This window comes from Grammomys surdaster, unplaced genomic scaffold, assembly GCF_004785775.1.
Source record: "Grammomys surdaster isolate TR1022 unplaced genomic scaffold, NIH_TR_1.0 254, whole genome shotgun sequence".
NCBI lineage: Eukaryota > Metazoa > Chordata > Mammalia > Rodentia > Muridae > Grammomys > Grammomys surdaster.
The window spans coordinates 612960-634637 of NW_021604695.1; the positions used below are offsets into that span (position 1 = coordinate 612960).

At 43.1% G+C, this 21678-nt stretch overlaps 1 protein-coding gene across 2 annotated transcripts in view; it reads right to left on the reverse strand.

Annotated features, from left to right (window-relative positions):
- The window catches only part of Phf20 (PHD finger protein 20), a 106596-nt gene that overhangs the window by 52899 nt on the left and 32019 nt on the right, over positions 1 to 21678 (reverse strand). For both annotated transcript variants that reach the window (XM_028775333.1, XM_028775334.1), the window contains exons 3-4: positions 6221 to 6392; positions 3356 to 3440 (exon numbers count right to left, since the gene is read on the reverse strand). In XM_028775333.1, coding sequence (XP_028631166.1) covers positions 3356 to 3440; positions 6221 to 6392 — 257 coding nt within the window. The remainder of the gene's footprint in view (positions 1 to 3355; positions 3441 to 6220; positions 6393 to 21678) is intronic.

The following is a 21678-nucleotide window of genomic DNA, read 5'->3' on the forward strand; positions in this document are numbered from 1 at the left end:
GTGGCCCACATTTGTAATCTCAGCACTTGGTGCAAGAGGATTGTTATGAGCTCAAGGCCAGCCTTGACTGCACAGCAAGAACAGGCTAGCCAGGAGATGGAAGTGAGATCCTAATTCAAAAACAAAACAAAAACCAGGAAGGTGAAAGGATTTTATAGTTCCAGCACTCTGGAGGTGGAGGCAGGAGGATCACGTTAAGTTCAAAACCAGTCTGGCTATAGGAATCTACCTCAAACAACAAATAAACAAATGCCCCCCCCCCCAAGACCCATTATCAATGGCTCTCTCTCTTTTCCAAGCATTAACCAACTTCCCTAAGAATTCTTGAGTTATTTAGGGCTGATTAATTATGCCAGGACTCCCCCCGCCCCCAGTAGCTGCTGCTCCTCCACTCTGCCCACTGTCCCCACAGCCTGCTCAGCCTCAGGAAAACCCCCAAGGGAGTTAAGAGCAATAAGAAAGTTAAGCTGAAGATGAATCCACAAGCTGTTTTTCCTGGGTTCCACTTCCTTCTAGCAGCTTGGACCAGACAGAGTAACTCAGAAGAAATTGAAAGGCACGCTGCCAACAGAGTTCCACCTCCTCCTCACAGGTCCTACGTGGCTATAGAGAAATCCAACTGAGGCAGGTAGAAAAATCCAAGATAGGAAGGAAAAGAAAGTCAAGAGCTTGGAAATCTAGCTCTGCGGTGGAACGCGGTCCTGGCACGCATGAAGCTTTGAGTTTAATAACCAAGACCAAAAAAACAAAGTGAAAGAGGAGCAAAGGCAGAGAAAGGTGTGGAGGGAGGTGGGGGTAGACCAAGAGGCATATGCCTGTAATCCAGATGAGGCTGAGGCAGGAGAACTACAGATTCCAGAGGCAGACTTGGTCTCAACAATACCTGTAGAGCACGGCAGCAACCAAGTCCACAAGTACTCCTTACTCTGCCAGCCCCAAAGGCAGCACCTAAGAACCAGTGGCCGGGGTGACACTGCTCAGAGGAAAGAAATCACCAGCTTCACTTCCATAACTTTCCCAGCATGCCTTGATAGCCTCCCTTTTCAGGATTTAGCTCACTCTATCCTCTCACCCCCTCTCTTCAATCAATCAGTCTCAAGGACCACCAAGGCTTTCAATGCAATATAGACAGGCCTCAGCAAAACTCCCCACTCAGTCCGCATGTCCTTCAACTAAGTAAATGAAGCAGCTAGGAATTAAGAACCAATATAGAACCAACCACCAGGGTGGCCAACGACCACCTCATGAGCCCATGGCCTCAAAACTCTCCTTCCTATAATCTATCTCATGAGGAAACAACGGAAAGAATTTGCCCTTTTAGTTTGCAAAGCTTTAGTTACCCCAGTTACTTCATTATTGTTTGATTCTCTGTGTTGTGTTTTTTTCTGAAACAGTCTCACTGTGTAGCCCCGTGGCCTCTAACTCAGTATGTAGCCCAAAGCTGACGGCAAGCTTGGGATCATCTAGTCTAGCCTCCCAAGGCATGCGCCACCATGCCCAATTGCAGTTGCCCCAGCTTAAAAGCTACTTAAAACTGCTATTTAACTACAGCCAATATTATACCCAATGTCGCTCATTTCTTAATGGCTTCAAACATATTTCACACCCACCCCACATCCTACACTATGCCCTGCATCCCCACTGTACACTGGCTTCATTCTGCCTTACTAGGTCTTCTGGCTGTGGTCATGATGCCAAGCACAGGGCTCTGCAAATACTACATGCAACATGTCAGTTCCTAAGACTTCTGTGACCTTTATGAAGCCACCTCTTACTTTTCTAAGAGCTCACTCATCTCCCCACAAAGCTCTCGAAATCCTCTTCCTCCATCTGGCCCTGTTTGCCTTTGTGCATCTGATCCCAGTCACTCTCTTTCAGTTCTACCTCCCATGTACTCAGCCAACACTAGAACAAAAGATGTCCCCTACTAACTGCTGCTGTTACTTCAAGAATGACTCATAGAAACTCCCCCAAATTTTCATCCCAGCTGAAGGGCTGGTGCTGCCCAAAAGAACACCTCCAGTGAATCTTATTGGAGGGAAGAACATGACTTGATAGCCCTATAGGCCCTTTATGAACCTAAAGAACACTCTCGGCTACAAAAGCCAGTAAACAAAGAAAGAAAGACCATCTTGAAAACAAGAATCTGGAGAGGCAGAATGCATCTTGATCTAACTATATTTCAAAGAAGACTTTGCGCTGGGCAGTGGTGGCGCATGCCTTTAGTCCCAGCACTTGGGAGGCAGAGGCAGGCGGATTTCTGAGTTCAAGGCCAGCCTGGTCTACAGAGTGAGTTCCAGGACAGCCAGGGCTGTTACACAGAGAAACCCTGTCTCAAAAAACCAAAAAAAAAAAACAACAACAACAACAACAACGTGGGCCAGGAGTGGGTATGCATGACTTTAACCCCAACACAGGAGACAGAAGCAAACAGGATCTCTATGAGTTCTAGAACACCCAAGGGTTCATAGTGAGACTCTGTCTCAAAAAGAAAAAAAACAAAAAACAAACAAAAAAACCAACCACAACAACAAAACCAACTACAAAAAGGCCAGTGTTGGTCGTAGTTGGTTTTTTGTTTTCTTTTGATTTGCGGTGCTTGGGATTGGTTCAGGGCCCCATGCATGCTAGGCCAGTGCTCTATCACCAGCTACATTATCAGCCCCTTGACCTGACACAGTGGAACTCTGGCTGCCCAAAACATGCACTCCAGAGATCAGAGCCACACGCCCAGACATCCTGCTAGAATATGCTAAGGAAACACATCATGTGGACCCAGAGTCCCTTCTGATCATACAAACCACTCCCCATACCACTCCCTTGTGCTATAAAAAAAAAAAAAAAAAAAAAAAAAAGCATTTTTTTGGTTCAAATTCCCTGCCCTGTCTTCCCACATGTTAGGTAGTCACAAGCAGGGTTCCCAAATTGTATCTCAATGCCCACCCTAGTCACCTTTATCGACAAAGTACATGTTCAAGTGTTTGTTGATTTAATTAACTTGTAAGCTGTTCATATTTCATCAAAATATCAGGGAGTTCTAGAAAGAACCCACAGACCTCTCAGTAGAATTCACAGTGCTTGGTTGAGGAAATAATGACTGAAATTTAGTAGCAAAGAATAAAGCTCCTCCATCTCTTTCTTCCTTTTCTTCCTATGTTGGAGAGTGAACCTATAGGAAATCCCTCCCTCGTATCCAGCTTTCTTTCCATTTATAATCTCTTCCTAGTGCCAGACATATGCCTAGAACCAGCTGAAAAACATACTGCTAGGTAATAAATCTGATACATTATAAAGTACTCATACTATAAAATTCCCCTATAGCAGAAGCAAAAACAACCACAGCTGAACACCTTACCATCCTTGTTCACAGCAGTAACTCTGGCTGGATAAAATCGACAGTCAGACCAGCAAGCAAGGACCTGCTGGTTTATTTGAAATTCCTATAAAAAAAAAAATAAAAAATAAACGTCCAGTTACCAACTGAATTTCCTAGGGAGCACATTAGAGCACAAATCATAAAAACAGCTGGGATCACATGAACGGTAAGGGTGGGCTGTGCAGTGCTGAGACTCAGTAATCCTAGCACAAGCATCACTAAGGCAGGAGGATCAGAGTTTGAGTCAGTGTTAGCCACACAAAAAGATTCTTTCTCAAAAATAAGTAAAGGGCTGGCAAGATGGCTCAGTGGATGAGAGTGAGTACTGTGCTGGGCCTCATAACCTGAATTCTATCCTCAGACAGACTTTCTAGAGCAAGGACAAGTCTTGCACACTTTCCTCTGACATTTAAAACCTGTGCTATGGCATAAGTGCATGCACACACGCACACACCCCAAATTAAGATAAAAAGATGGGCCAGGCAGGATGACTCAGCAAGTCAAGGCATTTACCCCCAAGCCCAACAATCAAAACACAACTCTCAGGACCTAAATGGGGGCAAGAACCAACTTCTTCAAGTTTTTCTGCACATGTATATCATTCATAAACACATATCATTTTAATTAAAAAATAATAAAACTTGGGGCTGGAGGAATGGCTAAGCAGTTATGAGTACTTGTTGCTCTTTCATAGCACTGGGATTTGGGACCCAGTACCAAAACTGTCTTAATTTATTTCCAAGGGATCCAATAATCTCACTTCAGGCATCCGCATGTGCACGTACATACACACACACAGACACACACTACATACACACACATATAAAATAAAAACAGACCAACGAGAGTGGACTAGAATGGGCTATTAAAGATGCAAGATGATTCTGATGTTCAACATAGGGAATCAAATAATGAGAAGGGTAGGGCTAGATGGCTCAGGGGGTTAAGAGCACTCGCTTCTCTTGCAGAGGACTTCAGTTCCCAGCACCCACATGGTGGCTCATGACCATCTATAACTACAGTTATAGGAGATCTGATGCCTTCTTCTGACTTCCAAAAATACCAAATATATATATGCAGGCAAAACACCCATTCATTCATATAACAATAATAATAATAAATAAATCGAGGCCAGCCTGATCTACAAAGTGAGTTCCAGGACAGCCCAGGCTATACAGAGAAACCCTGTCTCAAAAAACAAAAGAAACAAAACAAAGCAAAAAAAAAAAAAAAAAATCAATCTAAAAATGATTATATACACCTTTAATCCCAGGACTCAGAAAACAAAAGCAGGAGGATCTCAGTGAGTTCAAGACTAACCTGCTGTACATAGTCAGAGCTATATAGTGAGACCCTGTCTCAAACAGCCAAAAACAAACAAACAAGAAGGCTAAAACCTAAAAGTCCCTATGCTGGGGAGGTGAAGGTAGGCACAGGATAACATCAAGACACTCTTCCGCTCTCCGGTATTCATGATGAAAGGAATCTAAGAGTCCTGGGCCACCAGAGAACATACCTAGTCTAGGAGCTGGAAGGAATGAGGCTGCTTATCTTCAGGAAAGCAGCCTCAGGGCATCTCGTGCCACCCACACTGCTGCTACAGCCCTGACCAAGGGCGGCACTTGTACACCTTTCGCATGCCGTGCTGTCCTCTCAGCACAGTGTGCATTCACAAACTACAGATGACCACGGAATGATCAAATGGACAGTACTGAACAACCCTAAACTGGAAGGGAAAACACAGAAAGGCCAGCCAGAGTTCAAGTTCCTCTGTGAGGTTAGAATGGAAACTGGAATCCAGGCTGAGGCAGATCCCAAAGCAAGGGCTACCACAGATGTCTCAATGTCTGCTTTAAACAAAAGTAAAGGTTGTGTGTCATTTTGAAGGCAATTAAAGCTCCAGGAACGATAATGAAATTTAGAAAAGCTGAAATAATCCAACCAAGTCCAAGTCCTCCTGGGCTCATCAGACTATATAAAACAAGCTCAGGATCACATAAAAAAAAAAAAAAATGACTGTTTAATAGATGAAGCTTAGCACAGCAAAGGATCCTCCAGGCTACCTTACTAGTATACACTATTCTAGACATAGTGGGTCTGGATTTCAATCATTCATTCATTATTCAACAATTTGGTGGAGGAATAGTTTTGTTTATTGTTCGTTTTAAGATGGGTCTCATTATGTAGCTCCGGTTGGCCTGGAACCTGCTATGTAAAGCAGGCTGGCCTGGGACTCCAGCACGCATTCCGCCTCTGCCTCAAGTGCTGAGATGACAGCTCTACTGCTTTGGTTTGGTTATTCAGTTTTTGAACTCTTGGTCCTCCTGTTCCTCCACATCCTCAGGGTTGGGATTAGGGGCATACAGCACTATTCCTGGCATGGGAGAGATGGTGATGGTGGAGCTTAAGACAAAGTCTTACTTTGTAGCCTAGGCTGGCCGCAAACTCAAAGCAATCCATGAACCTTGACCTCCCAAGAACTAGGATGAGCCACCATGCCTGGTTTATTATACAAATATTTCCTGAAGACCTACTATGCACCTAATAGTATTTCGAACACTATGATGGAAACAGTGGTCTCTAAAAGAGACGTAAGATCATATTCCTATGGATGGAAGCCCGATGAAGTTAATTTATGAACTATTACATCAACTGTACCAACAGGTGAAAACTAACTCTTAAGGAGCCCTAGTCCACAGAGATCTGAAGGTTACCACCACAGCCCGAGGCAAGGACTGCTCTCCAGTGGGTACTGAGTTGTCCACTGAAGATCAAAGCCTAGACACAAACTCCTGAAGCCAATCAGCCTCATTCACTACAGAACTCCAGGAATTTGCTACTTACAGAAGATCCATCCTCTTCATGTAAACCCTCTTTCCTCAGCTGTATCTTCTCTAAAGGGCGTAGATAAGGACTGTCCCAGCAAAACCACTCATCATAACGATGGTTCCAACGCTTGAAATGGATGAGAACTCTCCCTTCTTCGTAGTCAATGTCTTCAATATGAGCTGGATACCTGAGTCAGAAAAAAGGTAAATTATTACTTTACTCCCTATTCAAAATAGCCAAGACTACCCACAGAGCACAATTACAAAAGTATTTAAGACACATCTTTTTTTAAAAAAAAAAAAAATTTGTTTGTAAGAACTTATTTATTTGTATGAACGCTTTGCCTGCATGTATATTTGTGTACTACTTGTGTGACCACTGCAGCCACAATAGTCAGAAGAGTGAGTGGGATCCCCTGGAATTGGAGTTACAGACGGTTATGAGCCACCATGTGGGTGCTAAGGAATCAAAGCATAGGGCCTCTAGAAAAGCTGCCAGTGACCTTAACTACTAAGGTAGGCATCTCTCTAGCACCAAAGTCCTACCACTGTAAAACCAGGCATGGGGGGCTAGTATTGGCCTGCAAACACCAGCACTTAGGGCTAAGGCAGAGAAATGACTGCAAATCTGAGGCCAGGCTAAGTCGAGATTTATGAATACTGCTTCAAAAACAAAGTCCTTAATACTTTGTGATGCTGTTTAACTGGGTCAAATAAATTATAGAAGATAATAGACTTGGGTTCAAGTCTCATGGGCCATGGCTGCTACACACCTGTAATTACAGAGCGAAAGTAAGAGGAAGTGACACCCATCCCAGGCCAACCTGAACTAGAGACCCTGTCTCAAAATAAACAAACAAACAATAAAAGTCTTGATCTGGAGCAAATGAGATGGCTCTCCAGGTAAAAGCACTTGCCACACAGACTGATAATCCGAGCTCCATTAGCAAAGCCCACACTGGAAGGAAGGAATAAACTCCAAAAGTTATCCTCTGACCTCTTCGTGCATGCAGACAGGGCACACACGCTCAGACTTTGTAAAAGATCTCAACAGATTCCTTTCTTAGTTGATCAACTATTAACTTGTCAGAGGCCGAGTTCACTCATGAAGTCGGTCACAGTACTAGTTACAGGATATGACATATACACAAGTCCTGAGAACACTGGGGGCAAGAAGCAAATGTGAACTTCCTGGCTATGTCAGCACATGTCCATAAACTATAACAAGCCTAAAACACAGGCTGGTTTTCTTCAGTTTTGTTTGAGGATTTTTGGTTTCTGTGTTTGGTTGGTTGGTTTTTCTGATATAGGATCTCATGTGGCCCATGTTAGCTTCAAATACTATGTTGGTAAAAATTACCTCAAACTCCTGATCCTCTTGCCTCTACCTTCCACATACAAGGTTTATCTGTTCTTAAGCATTTTTAAACCGTATAATTAAGTACTGTGCAGATACTGAAAAGAACAAGATGATTCCTCCTATACTGAGACACAACGCACAATATTATGGAGGATATACTGTTACATGAAGTGTTTGCATTTTTATTACATGTTATTAATTGTGTGTGCCCAGGTAGGCCACAGCACACAAGGCGATGTCAGGGGACAGCTTTTGTGAGTCAGTTCTCTCTCTCCAGTGTGTGAATCTCAGGTCTAGAACTCAGGCCATCAGTCTGGATGGCAAGCACCTTGACTTGCTAAGCCACCTCAGAGGCCCCATTTTGAAGTGTTTGAAGTTTTCTGTTGTTGATTGATTGATTGATTGATTGATTGGAGACAGGGTTTTACTATGTAGCCCTGGCTGGATTTGAACTCACAGAGATCTGCCTGACTCTGGCTCCACAGTGCTGGGATCCAAGGCATGTGCCCCTACACCCAGCTATTACTTCTTTTTAAAGGAAGGTGACCAGCAACCACATAGTGGCTCACAACCATCTGTAATGGAATCTGATGCCTTCTTCTGGTGTGTCTGAAGACAGATACAGTGTGCCCATATACATAAAATAAAATTTTTTTTAAAAAGGCTGGAGAGATGGCTCAGTGGTTAAGATCACTGACTGCTCTTCCAGGTCCTGAGTTCAATTCCCAGCAACCACATGGTGGATTACAACTATCTGTAATGGAATTGGATGCCCTCTTCTGGTGTGTTTGAAAATAGCTACAGTGTACTCATATAAATAAAATAAAGCTTTAAAAAATATGAATATGTACAAAATATCTGGAAGATGCAGAACTGTGGCCAGTTCAGCCTATTTCAGTCTCTATTCCACCCTTTCTAGAGCTGGGAAAGTAAACAACATTTCCTCATTCCCGTCCAATAAGCAATCAAGGTGATAGAGACCCATAGCTTAGTGATCAGACCAGCCACTCACATGTAATCAGAATTTATTAAAATGCACCTGCTGACTCAACAGCTTTTTGGCCTTTGACATCAGAACACTGAGGAAATTCTGGATGTGGCTGCTGCCGTGCTCTCTCTCTCACAGCAAATGTCTAGCCACCTTATATCAATGTCAAAGAGAAGTGGCGGGAGTGGCAATGCCAATAATGACTTCCCAGCCACCAAGGCTCCATAGATAGCCCTTCCAACTGGTTCTCCAAAGGCAGCATTGTTGAGTCTCACAACTCCAATCCTTCCCTGTTTTCTAAGAGCCTTGATCCCTGTATTAAACTTTTCATAGCTAAATTTCTCAAGAGAAGCTGAGCAGAGTGGCACACTCCTGTAATCCTAGCACTCATGAGGCAGAAGATTGAAAACTATAGGCCAGCCTGTAGCTATACAGTCAAATACTCTTCACTCCAAAAGGTAGCACTGTAGCATACACCTCTAATTGTAGCACTGGAGAAGAGCAGGAGGCCCACTGCAAGTTCAAGGCCAGCATGTACTGCATAGCAAGACCTGGTCTGGAGAGATGGCTCAGCAGGTAAAGGTGCCTGCCACCAAGAAGCCTGATGCCCTGAATTCAATCCCTGAAACCTCCATGACAGAAGGAGAATCACCTCCTACAAGCTGTTCTCTGACCTCCACATGCACGCCATTCTGTGTACGCATATACAAACATAAATAATTTTTTAAATATGTCTTAAAGCAAAATCCTGTCTCAGGACAAAACAAAGTTGGAGAGTGTTCAAGGATCCCCTCAACAACACAGCAAATTGGCAACCATACTGGGCTATATGAGACTCTGAGAGGAACTAAAAGAACTGCTTCAGCAGTGAAAAGCTCATACCCAACTTTGGTCCCAGGACCAACACTGGGTAGCTCAAAACTGCCAGGAACTCTAGCACCAAGTCCAATACATTCTGGACTCTGACGACACCTACACTCGCTCACATGTACACACAGATGAGCACATACACATACATATATACATAATGTTTTAAGTAACTGAGGTGGTTTGAATAGCAATGGCTCCACAGGCTCACAGGGAGTGGCACTATTAGGTGTGGCCTTGTTGGAGAAAGTGTGTGAATGTAGGTGGGCTCTAAGGTCATATATGCTCAAGCTACACCCAGTATGATACACATTCTCCTTCTGCCTGCACATCAAGATGTAGAACTCTCAGCTACCTTTCCAGCACCATGTCTGCCTACATGCCACCTTGCTTCCTGCCATGATGATAATGGACTGAACCAATGAAACTGTTATAGTTGTTATAGGAGTTGACAGAAAAAATCTTAACTAAGACAGTAATTAATTATTTTTATTTTACATATATGGATGTTTTGCCTGCACATACATCTGCTTGTGAGCATCACATGCATTCCATGGATGCCAGAAGAGGGTACTAGATGACCTGGAACTGAAGTTATAGTTGTTATCTGCCATATGGACACTGGGAATTGAACCTGGCACCTGTGGAAGAGCAGCCAGTCTCTTAACTAGACAGCTATCTCTTCAATCACAATTTAAATAATTTTGTTTTTTGAGACAGAGATCACTATGTAGACCTGGCTGGCCTAGAATGTGCTATGTAAACCAGGCTGGCTTCAAACTCATGGAGTTTTTGTTGTTTTTATACTATTGTCAGGCTAGTCTTGAACTTGCAGTCTGCCTCCCAAGTATTGGGATTACAAGAAGAATATACTCTGATGGGGTATTTCAACTGTTTGCAGACCTCCAGAAAACTCTCCAGGAGGCTCAATAGTAGCCAAGGGACAACGTTTCTTTTTTTGTTTGTTTGGGTTTTTTTTTTGTTTTTTGTTTTGTTTGTTTTTCGAGACAGGGTTTCTGCTCGGTGACAGGATACAAGTTATTCCTGAGTGAGGCAACCTATCCGTGTCATTAAAAAAAGTAGTACTGCCGGGTGGTGGTGGCGCACGCCTTTAATCCCAGTACTTGGGAGGCAGAGGCAGGCGGATTTCTGAGTTCAAGGCCAGCCTGGTCTACAGAGTGAGTTCCAGGACAGCCAGGGCTACACAGAGAAACCCTGTCTCGAAAAACAAAAAACAAAAACAAAACAAAAAAAAAGTAGTACTAATGACGATCTTAGACACTGACCCGGTAGAACTTACAAGATCACAGCTGCTACCTGCCTTGGGGACAGCTTAGCTCCATCAGTTACAGGGCTTTAGTATATGTCTTTGATGTAGCCAGTAAATTACAGGCCCTCAAAGAGAGTCTACACACATGTGCTCTTACCCCTACCCTTGAGGCACACTAGATTTATGAACTGACTAAATTTTCAGACTATTAGGTTGAACTACAGGAGATTAGCAATAGCAACTGCTTTCATCAAATAATGTCACGTGGCTCAGACACATGTGATCTTGACAAATACAAGACAGGCAAGAGGGGATAGGCAGAGGCTGACATGTGAGTCAGAAAAGAAGACAGAACACCACTGCAGTACACACTAAGAGCCGCACACAGAGACTCCTCTGAAACTGGCACGGTAGCCAGAACTCACATTTCCTTGTTTTGTTCTTTTCAGGTTTTTGTGTTTTGTTTTGTTTTTTAATTTAATGTGTGTGGGTGTGTTGCCTGTATGTATGTCTATGTACCACTTGCACACAGTGCCCTTGGATGTCAGAAGAGTTAGATCCTCCAGAACTAGAGTTACAGATTGTTCTGAGCCATTGAGTGTGCTGGGAGTCATATCTGGGACCTCTGGAAGAACAGTGCTCTTAACAGCTGAGCCATCTCACTAGCTGTCTTTTTGCTTTGGAGACAGAGTCTCACTATGTAACTCTGACCAGCCTGGAACTCACAATAAGCCTGTGTCTACAGACAGCAATAGCAGAAACAGCAACACTTTCAACAATAGAAGATCCAGAAAAGCAAAAGGCAGAGAAGGGAGAGGCTGAAGAAGAGAAGAAAGCAAGACACCTCTAGGGATGTCTGGCCTCAAATCTGGGAGATGACAGGAGTCCTCCACGAGGCAGCTACATCAGGTTCAAGTTTATCTTCAGTTGCACAATGAGTCTGAGGTTAGCCTGGGTTAGAGACCTTATCTCAAGAAGTAATTTTTAAAAAACCACTATTTCTGGGAGAGAATGCAGTAAGGTTAGTCAGACAATGCCGAGGGCAAAAATCAACTACGAAAGTCAGGAAGCGGCAACTCTGCCTGATCCTTACCAATGGGCAGATAGGTGTTTCCCAAACAGTCCTGAGCCAGCAAGATGGCAGCATGTAGATAAAAGTGCCTACCACGAAGCCTGCCAACCTGAGCAGGATCACATGATAGAAGGAGAGAATGGACTCCAGCAAACTGTCCTCTGATCCCCAGGCACTCACAAATAATGTTTTAAAGAAAGCTGTCCCTGGCCCAGGATATGCTGGCCTACAAGGTCTTCAGGAAAAGTCTCCAGGGAGTTCTCTGGTCTACAGTCTCCAAGGGGTTCATTGTGCTTTATGCAATCTGGACCATTTTTATCAAACTTCCTAACTCAGTCTCATAAACAGGTGACAAGAAAAGCCGACAGCCTGACACAGTGGTTCCCACCTGTGATCCCAGCACTCATGAGGTCAAAGCAAGAAACTGCCACAGCTTAGCCCAGCCTGAGCTTTATAATTTAGAAGGGAAAAGAAGGGGGGCTAGAAGGAGGATAAGAGAGGGAAGGAGAGAGAAAATGAGAAAGAGAGAGCGAAAGCCAGAGAGAGAGAGAGAGAGAGAAGGAAAACAAGGACATCATAAAAAAAAAAAAAAAAGGTACAGATGCCGGGCAGTGGAGCACTTAGGAGGCAGAGGCAGGCAGATTTGTGAGTTCGAAGCCACAGAAAAACCCTGTCTCGAAAAACCAAAAAAGAAAAAAAGAAAAAAAAAGGTCCAGATGCCAGATCACCACCAAGTAAGCAACAGCTACTAAACAATTGTTTGCAATTAATCAGCATGTGTAATCTCTTTCCAACAGTTCTTGAAATGACTTCAAAATGTCTGCAAGTTTAAGATAATCAAAGCCTTATTGTTTGTGTTTTGTTTTTTGTTTTTTGTTTGTTTGGTTGGTTGGTTGGTTGGTTGGTTTTTTGAGACAGGGTTTCTCTGTGTAGCCCTGGCTGTCCTGGAACTCACTCTGTAGACCAGGATGGCCTCGAACTCAGAAATCCACCGCCTCTGCCTCCCAAGTACTGGGATAAAGGCATGCACCACCACTGCCCGGCCAAAGCCTTATTGGTTTTTGTTGTTGTTGTTGTTGTTGTTGTTTTGGTTTTTCAAGACAGGGTTTCTCTGTGTAGTCCTGGCTGTCCTGGAACTCACTCTGTATACCAGGCTGGCCTCGAACTCAGAAATCCACCTGCCTCTGCCTCCCAAGTGCTGGGATTAAAGGCGTGTGCCACCACCGCCGGCTCAAAGCCTTATTGTTAACTGTTACCTTTAATGTAACTTTTAAAGCATGAAGAAGCTCCCTTATGTGAAACCTAAAGACTCAACAAACATGCCCAGCAGAGCAGATTCATCTTAAAGAGAACTAAAAAGGAAAAACAGCCGCAGGCATTACCCCTACTTCTAAGATAATGCAATCCAGTAGTAGGAATCTGGCTTAGTAAGATCCCACAATCCTTTAGAGCTTAATTCTTCCACTTAGGAACAAAGCAGAAAAAGAAATCTAATAACTCAACTACCATTCCCAGTAGGATTCCCAGTCCCCAAATCTTCTCTTCATCTTCATACAAAAATCTTTTTCCTTCCACTGACCTGTAAGTTGTCTCCCCACATGTATAACTATTGCTCTCTCTCTGTGTGTGTGTGTGTGTGTGTGTGTGTGTGTGTGTGTGTGTGTGTGTGAGAGAGAGAGAGAGAGAGAGAGAGACAGAGAGAGACAGAGAGAGACAGAGAGAGAGAGGATGAGAAAGAGAGAGGGAGCATGGTTTTGAGACATAGCCTCTGATAATAACATACATCTAGTAGACTTTCAATACAAATGTACCATAGCAGACCTTATCCTGACACTCCAGAGACAGGAAGGTAACTGAATTCAAAGCCAGGGAGAAGAGAACAACCAGCCCTAACCACCACTCAAACTTGGGTGGCTGCTCATCCACACCAGTTCTTCTAAGTCTGACCTTGAGCCAGTATTAAGAACAGACTGTGAGGAATCATCAAGACCATAAAGGAGGAACTCAGAGAGCAAAGGAGTCCTCTGAACACGCCCACACCTTCATTGTCTCAGACCTTACACCAGAGGAAAGCAGGATGTATGAAAACAGATGCATAACCCTGCCTTCAAAAATGGGGTCCGATTAATTATGGTCTGGTTGAATGAATGCGGCAGAAGGAACAGTGTGGGACTTTCAAAGCTAGGTCACACAAACGTTCTTGTTGGTGCTGAATAGATACTCAACAGTTAAGAACAGGGCTTATGCTATTCCAGAGGACCCAGGTTGAATTTCTAGCACCCACTTGGCAGCTCACAAAGATCTGTAATACCAATTTCAGGGGATCTGACAGCCTCTGTGAGCCCCAGACACATTCGTGACATAGTATGCAAACATACATGCAGGCAAGACACCCATACATATTAAATAAATGAATAAACAAACAAACAAATAAATGGCTCTGCATAGTTCATTGCATATCAATTTATAACTGAGATAATTTCCATCTTGCTAGCTAGGTGCCTTACACTGCCTAACTCTAAATATATATTTTTTACCATAAAATAAATAAATATTATATAACTACATGCTTAAGATGGTTAAAATAGTAACCGCAGGCTGGTGAAGTGGTCAGTTGGTAAAGGTACTTGCTGCCAAGCCTGACAACTTGATTTAACCCCTAAAAACCTAAATATTAAAAAGAAAACAACCAACTTATTTACTCATTTTTTGGGGGTAGGTGTAATGTTATTTTGGAGGGGGGTTCTTGTTGTACAGGACCCTAGCTGGCCTAGAACTGACCAGTCTGGCCTCCTGCCTCTATCCCTTGAACACTAAGGTTATACGTAGGCACCACCACACCCAGACAATACTTTTGTCTACATGCTCTTGGGTTCCCATCATGGGAAAGCAGAAAACAAACAGGTACTACATTGTGAAAATATTATTAGTTTCTATGGAAAGGCCTGTACGGTGGAGAATCAAGGCATCCCCTCAAGAACTCACAGCAAAGTCCCCAACTCTATGACTATGCCACTTTGAACTGTAAGCTTGAACCAGAACCTCCCAGGTAGGTTGTTCTTGAATTCTAACCCACAGAAACTTGGATAACAAATGTTTAATCTTCTTTCAAACCTCAAACCACTAAACTCTAAGGAAACTTGCTATAATGTAATTAAGAACTAACAAAGTAGAATTTCCAAGATTCTTGTGGTTTTCTAAAAGTAGAGACCTAGGATTTTCTGGTTTAAGAAATACTTCTGAAAGCTACTGTATAAACCAATATACCTAGGCTCATCAAGGAAAGGAGAGAGCTGGAGACCCCAAGTTCCTGCCAAGTCCTGGGAAAGGCTGACTTCACAGGCATGTCCAGAGGAACAGAAATTGCCTGGTCTAATTCTGGGATATAATGTTGACTTGTTCATACTGTGGGTCCCAAGCTGTAGGAAGGATGGTTTGTTGCTCAGGCTTGCCCTTCAGAGTAAAATAAAACTTCTTGTTACCATAAGCCTCTGGCTCACATTACAACTGGCAATGCCTGGTAGGGATCTGGTCCCAAGAGCCCACACACATACATATGCACAAACACACACACACACACACACACAAACTAGAAATACAAACAAAATAGTAAGATGAGGAGTGAAGAACCTAGAAGGGAGGGGTTTACTTCTGAATGCCTTCTCCAGGGCTAGGGGTGTGACACAGTGAGCATGTGTTAGCAAGTGTAACACCTTGGGCACCATCCCCAGTGCTGCCAAAACAAAAAACAAGAGTATTAGGAACTACTCCAACTGGCCAAGTTGCCAGTTTATAATTACTGGAATAAACAGTGATTTTGAACTATTAATAACTCACGTAAACTGGGTATGGCAGCTCATAATCCTAGCACTAGAGAAGCTGAGAGAGGAAGATTGCACAGGCTTGGGGGGGTAGCCTGGACTATAAGTGAAACCCTACCTCAAAGTGAAACACACAACGACCCTCAAGATGACTATGATGTAGCAGATAGAGGACAGACTTGCCACCAAGCCTAACACCTGAATTTGTTCTCTGGAGCCCACATGGTAGGAGAAAAATGATACCTACAAGCTGTCCTCTATAAACACACAAACTAATTTTAATATAATAATAACCACCATCCTCATCATCATTTAAACAACACAGCTGGGAATAGTGGTGAATGTCTTTAGTCCCAGTACTTGGGAGGCAGAGTGTCAGTACAGCTTGGTTATAGAGTGAGTCATAGGCTAGCCAAGGCTATATTTTAGACCTAGGCTAAAAAACAAAAACATCCATGTGCATAGCTTACTACAAGCTTTACAAATCCATCAGCACCCTCCTCTCCTCTAGTAGTCTCTCTAGTGGCTAGCCCAAAATTTGCCTTAATTTTTTGCCCTGGGCTTGGGTATGTAGGCTGCTTCCAGATTGTTCCTTATATAAACAGTCTTTTTGCAAACATACAGCAACTCATTGTGCTTCTGGATTCAGAGACTGTCTATTCCTGGCTCAGACCACAGCAGAAGCCAGAGGCTTGGATGCACAAAAGCAACACTCTGAGGCATCAGCAAACTTTGCTGGAGAGAGAAGATGGGGATGGAAGATACATTTAGCAAAAACAAAGGGCCAGGTAATAAACTCTACTGATTTTGGTGCCAGCCTTCCTTACACTTTAGCACCTCTGCTAATCAACACCTGATAATTTCAATTCAGGAAGTGTCTTCATCTTGTATTCATCTTGCCTCTCAGTCCCAGTCCCCTCAGCAGCCATGCTCAGAATAGTACAGCAATCCCTGAGTCCCTCCCATCAATATCAAGCAGAGGCCAGAATTAGCACTGTTCAGTAAATACTTAAGAGACTGAACAGGAAGTATCAGTTTCCTGCTCTTGACAGGGATCCGAAGGCATCTCTTTTCTGCTTAAACCTCCCCTTCCAGCCCCTTCTCCCACCATTCTTATTTAGCTCTCTCTCTCAGAAATACATGGCATTTTCAAGCTTAGATGACTTTTGCTGATGCCCTTCTGACACCTCCAGCTCTCATTCTCATATCCTGGAAACCATCTCATACTTCTGTCTCACTCCCTAAAAAAAAAAAAAATAGCTGGTAGGGGCTGGAGAGAGGCTCAGTGGCTAAGGGCACTTGTTGTTCCTGCAGGGGACTCAGGTTCAACTCTCAGCACCCACGTGGTAGCTTATAACCAGCCATTACTCCTGTTCTAAGGAATCCACCACCCTCTTCTGACCTCTAAAGGCACCAGGCATGCATGTGGTACACATATATACATGCAGGGAAAATACTCATACACATCAAATAAAGTCTTTAAAAGGTATCCTTTAACTTCTGACCTCTCAGGCTGGAGAGGTGGATGGCTCAGTAGTTAGGAGCACTGACTACTCCTCCAGAGATCCTGAATTCAATTCCCAGCAACCACATGATGGCTCACAACCATCTCTAATGAGATCTGATGCTCTCTTCTGGTGGGTTGGAAGAGAGCAATGGTGTACTCATATACATTAAATGAATAAATCTTAAAAAAAAAACAAAAACAAAAACCTCTGGCCTCTCTTGTCCATCATAACTGCCGTGGGACCGAGTTATGTCAGACCTCCATGGCCCTCAACTCCTGCAACCAGGATTCTGAACACAGCCAGAAAAATACTTATAATAAGCTGCTGGTGCTGCCAGGACTCACTTGAAATACAGCGCTGCACACAAGACTTCCTTCTGATAAGGGAGAACTACGAACTCAGTGAGGGGACAAAGTCTTCTGAGGGGTCTAATACCATCTCAAGCTTGGTTTGCTGGCACAGAAGGGTATGTGTATGAAATGGTCATCAAGCCTTAGCTTAAGATGAGTGTACTCTGATAAATGATACCTCAATAAGCTCCTTTCTAAATAATCCCTCCATCTGACAGTCTTGTTATGCCATAGCCTAGGCTACCCTGGAACTTACAATCCCCGTTCCATAGCCTCCACAAGAACTATGATTACAATTAGACCCCTAGCTCAATAAAGACTTTGTAAAATAACATAAAAGTGTAAACCAGAGACCAGCAAGACTACTCGGGGAGAGAAAATGTTTGCTAACAAGCTTGATGACCTGAGTTCAGTTTTCACATGTCCCAACAGTAGGAAACTGCTTCTTGCAGTTTCCCTCTATCTCCATGCATACACAAAAAGAATTTAAGAGTCAAGTATAGTGGCACATGCCTGTAACTCTTGGGAGGTATAGACAGGAGGATCAAGAGTTTAAAGCCAACCTCTGGTACCAAGTCTATTCAAGGCTAGCCTAGGCTACATGAGACTGTCAAAAGACGGGGGGGAGTGGTAAATACAAAATAAAATAAATGTCTACTTGAATTGAATGAGGTGGATCACAGTTGCAATGACAACACTCGAGGCTGAGGCAGAAGGAGCAAAGTGAGTTCATGAAAAGCACAGGCCACAGAGAGAAACCCTGACTTAAACAAATTAACAAAAAAGATTTACTTTTTCTTTATCCAATGTCTTCCATCTGTAATGAAACTTAATACCAAAAACATTTTATCAGGCTAGGAGACCACTCAATCAGTAAACTGTTTGCCATGCAAAAATGACCTGAGTTCAGATCCCCAGTACTCAGGCACGAATGTGCACATTTGGATGATGGATGGAAGGATGGAAGGATGGATGGATGGATGGACCAAACTCTCCACTCTTTAATTATGGTCTAAAGGAAGTAAGTTCTTTACAAAATGTGAAGGAACCAGGAAAACTTTACAGAGGAGAAACCCTACAGGTTACCAATGTGAACAGCAGCAGTGGGACACACAGATGTGGTAACAATGGCACTTCATCTTTGTGGGCTTCCTTCACTAAATGTTAATCTACCATGAGGAAAGCATCCACAACCCCAAGGGAAGATCATTGTGCACACGCTGTCTTCCATGGTCTGCTCCCTCCACTGGAATGTCAGCCTCTAAAGACTGCCTGCCCTAAACACCAACAGATCTCAGCGTCTGGCAGTAACTGAGCAACCTAACTTCAAAAGTAATCTCTGTGAAGCTTCTGAAATTCCCACTATGAAATTAACTGTTCTCCCCCCGGGTTTTTACATGAACTTTGCACAGAGTTTATCTCTTCACATTATAATTAATTACAGGGACTCTGCTCTATGTTCCAAGTTCAGGACTGAGTAGCATTGGATCAAAGACATACACCCAGGGGCTAGGGGCATAACTCACTGACAGAGCCCAGTCGAGCATACTCAATGCCCTAGTTCAAACCACAGGATCAAAACTCGCAAAAATGTGTCAGATGTATACAGGAGGGAAGAAGGATCACTGTGAATTTGAACCAGCTTGGGTTACAAGGGAAGTACTAAGCCTACCTAGCAAGACTATCTCAAAAATAACAATAACAAGCCAGGGCTGGAGAGATAGCTCAGCGTAAAGCACACTCCCTGCTCTTGTAGGACTGGAGTTTGGTTCCCAGCACCCACACTAAGTGACTCACAACCCCAGTTCACAACCACTCTACCCATTACTCTAGGAGATCCAACATGCTCATAGAGTACTGTACTCAGATACACATAAACCCACTCAAAGACATAGATACACATAAACTTGCAGCAACCCTGCTACCTCAGCTTCTTGAATATTAGGATTATAAGTATGCGCCATGGTGACCAGATGAGACCACCTGTATTCAAATCCCAAATTCAAGGAGGGCATGATGGCTCAAACTTACAATCTTGGAAAGTGGAAGCAGGAAGATCAAGAGGGATTTTGCTTCATGGTAAATTCAAAGCCAGTCTAGGTGACATGAGACCCTCAACACAAATACCAAGTAGATCTCAAACTACCACTTACTAATTTTAACTTCATACAACTTAGATACCTGCCTTGTTCCTGTTGCCTTGTACATAAAATGGGCCTAATAAAGGTAGTAAACTCAGAGTACTATGAAGTGTTTGTTGCATATAAATCTTTTAGATTTAGGCTTGGCACAGAGTAAATCACTAAATAAATGTGAGCAACTGACAGAGCCAACAATCATAAGAACATAAGAATAACAACACTAGGCCATCAAGGCCAACACCAAATACTCTCTGAACTTCATCATGGATCTGTATGTTTTGTCTTCATTCCACAGCACCCAGTATAATGCCATCTGATAGGCATTTGTGGAAAACTCAGAAAAAAAGGTACTCCTCCTTGGAGCCCCTCCCACTCTGAGGAGATCACCCACACTTTTCCATAACAAATCTATGTTCACTCTGCTCTCACACATGCACAAGCATAAGCACACACAAGCACAACATTCTTAGAAAAGAAAGGTTACTTTAAAATAATAAATAAATGCAACAGTATAAGAAATGAAGAGGACTAGAGAGATGGCTCAGTGGTTAAGAGCACTGACTGCTCTTCCAGAGGTCCTGAGTTCAAATCCCAGCAACCACATGGTGGCTCACAGCCATCTGTAATGGAATCCAACGCCCTCTTCTGGTGTATCTGAAGACAGCTACAGTATACTCATACATAAAATAAATAAATATATCTTTAAAAAAAAAAAAAAGAAAGAAAGAAGAAAGAAATGAAGAGAAGCCGGGTGGTGGTGTTAGCAGTGCATACCTTTGGGCCCAGCATTTTGGAGGCAGAGGCAGGGGGATATCTTGAGTTCCAGGACAGCCAAGGCTATATAGAAAAACTCTGTCTTGAAAAAACAAAAAGGAAGCCAGGCAGTGGTGGCACACGTCTTTAATCTCAGCACTTGGAAGGCAGAGGCAGGTGGATTTCTGAGTTCAAGTCCAGCCTGGTCTACAGAATGAGTTCCAGGACAGCCAGGGCTACACTGTCTCAAAAAACAAAAACAAACAAAACAAAACAAAAAACAAAAACAAAACAAACAAAAAGGAAGAGGGAGGGAAGGAGGGAAGGAGGGAAGCAAGTCACACAGAAGCACAGGCTTAGGTTCTCTCCTACCCTACCACCAGGCCTGAAGGGGGCATTGCTACTGGATGTGTGAAGTCACAAAGCTGCCAAACCTTGGACAAGCACCCAGTCCATTTTTGTGTGCTTACACCCATTGGTCATGAACCTACACTATGTAAGCACTGGGAAGGCCCTTTGTCTTCAGCACCAAATAATCTAATCAGAGTTGATGACAAGAGGACAGCGAGAGAAATGGGCAAGCCCATGCAAAAGTGATCTAGATGGAAAGCCTCTTGAAATAGCTGGTTGTAACTATGTCATAGTTATGGACTATGGCATAGATTCAAGGGACAGAGGTCACTGAAGAATACTTCAAATAGAAACATTAGTTCATCCTCCTTTAAAAAAAAAAAAAAGGTGAAGGGAAATGGAAAGCTGGCTCAGCAGTAAGGAGCACATGCTGCTCTAGTCTCCTCAAGCAGCTGCACTTACCATGCATACACATTCAGGTGAGTAAAACAAAACAGACAAATAAGAAACATACAAAATAAAAGAGGAGCATGACAGACAAATAAGAAACATACAAAATAAAAGAGGAGTGCCAGGCATGACACTGCACACATCTGCAATAACAGGTTTGAAAGGTTAAGAGGATTACAATTTTAATTCAAGACCACCTCTGGCCACATAGTAAGACCCTGTCTTTTAAAAGAGGTAAAACCAGGGCTGGAGAGAAGGCTCAGAAGTTGAAAGCACTGACTTCTCTTCCAAAGGTCCTGAGTTCGATTCCCAGTAACCACATGGTGGCTCGAAACCACCTGTAACAGGATCTGATGCCCTCTTCTGGTGTGTCTGAAGACAACTATAATATATAATATATACATGTGTGTCTGTGTGTATATATATATATACACACACACACATATATACACACACACACATATATACACACACACACACACATATATATAAATATAATAAATAAGGAGGGGGGGTGACATGTATCGCACTTTTTTTAAATAA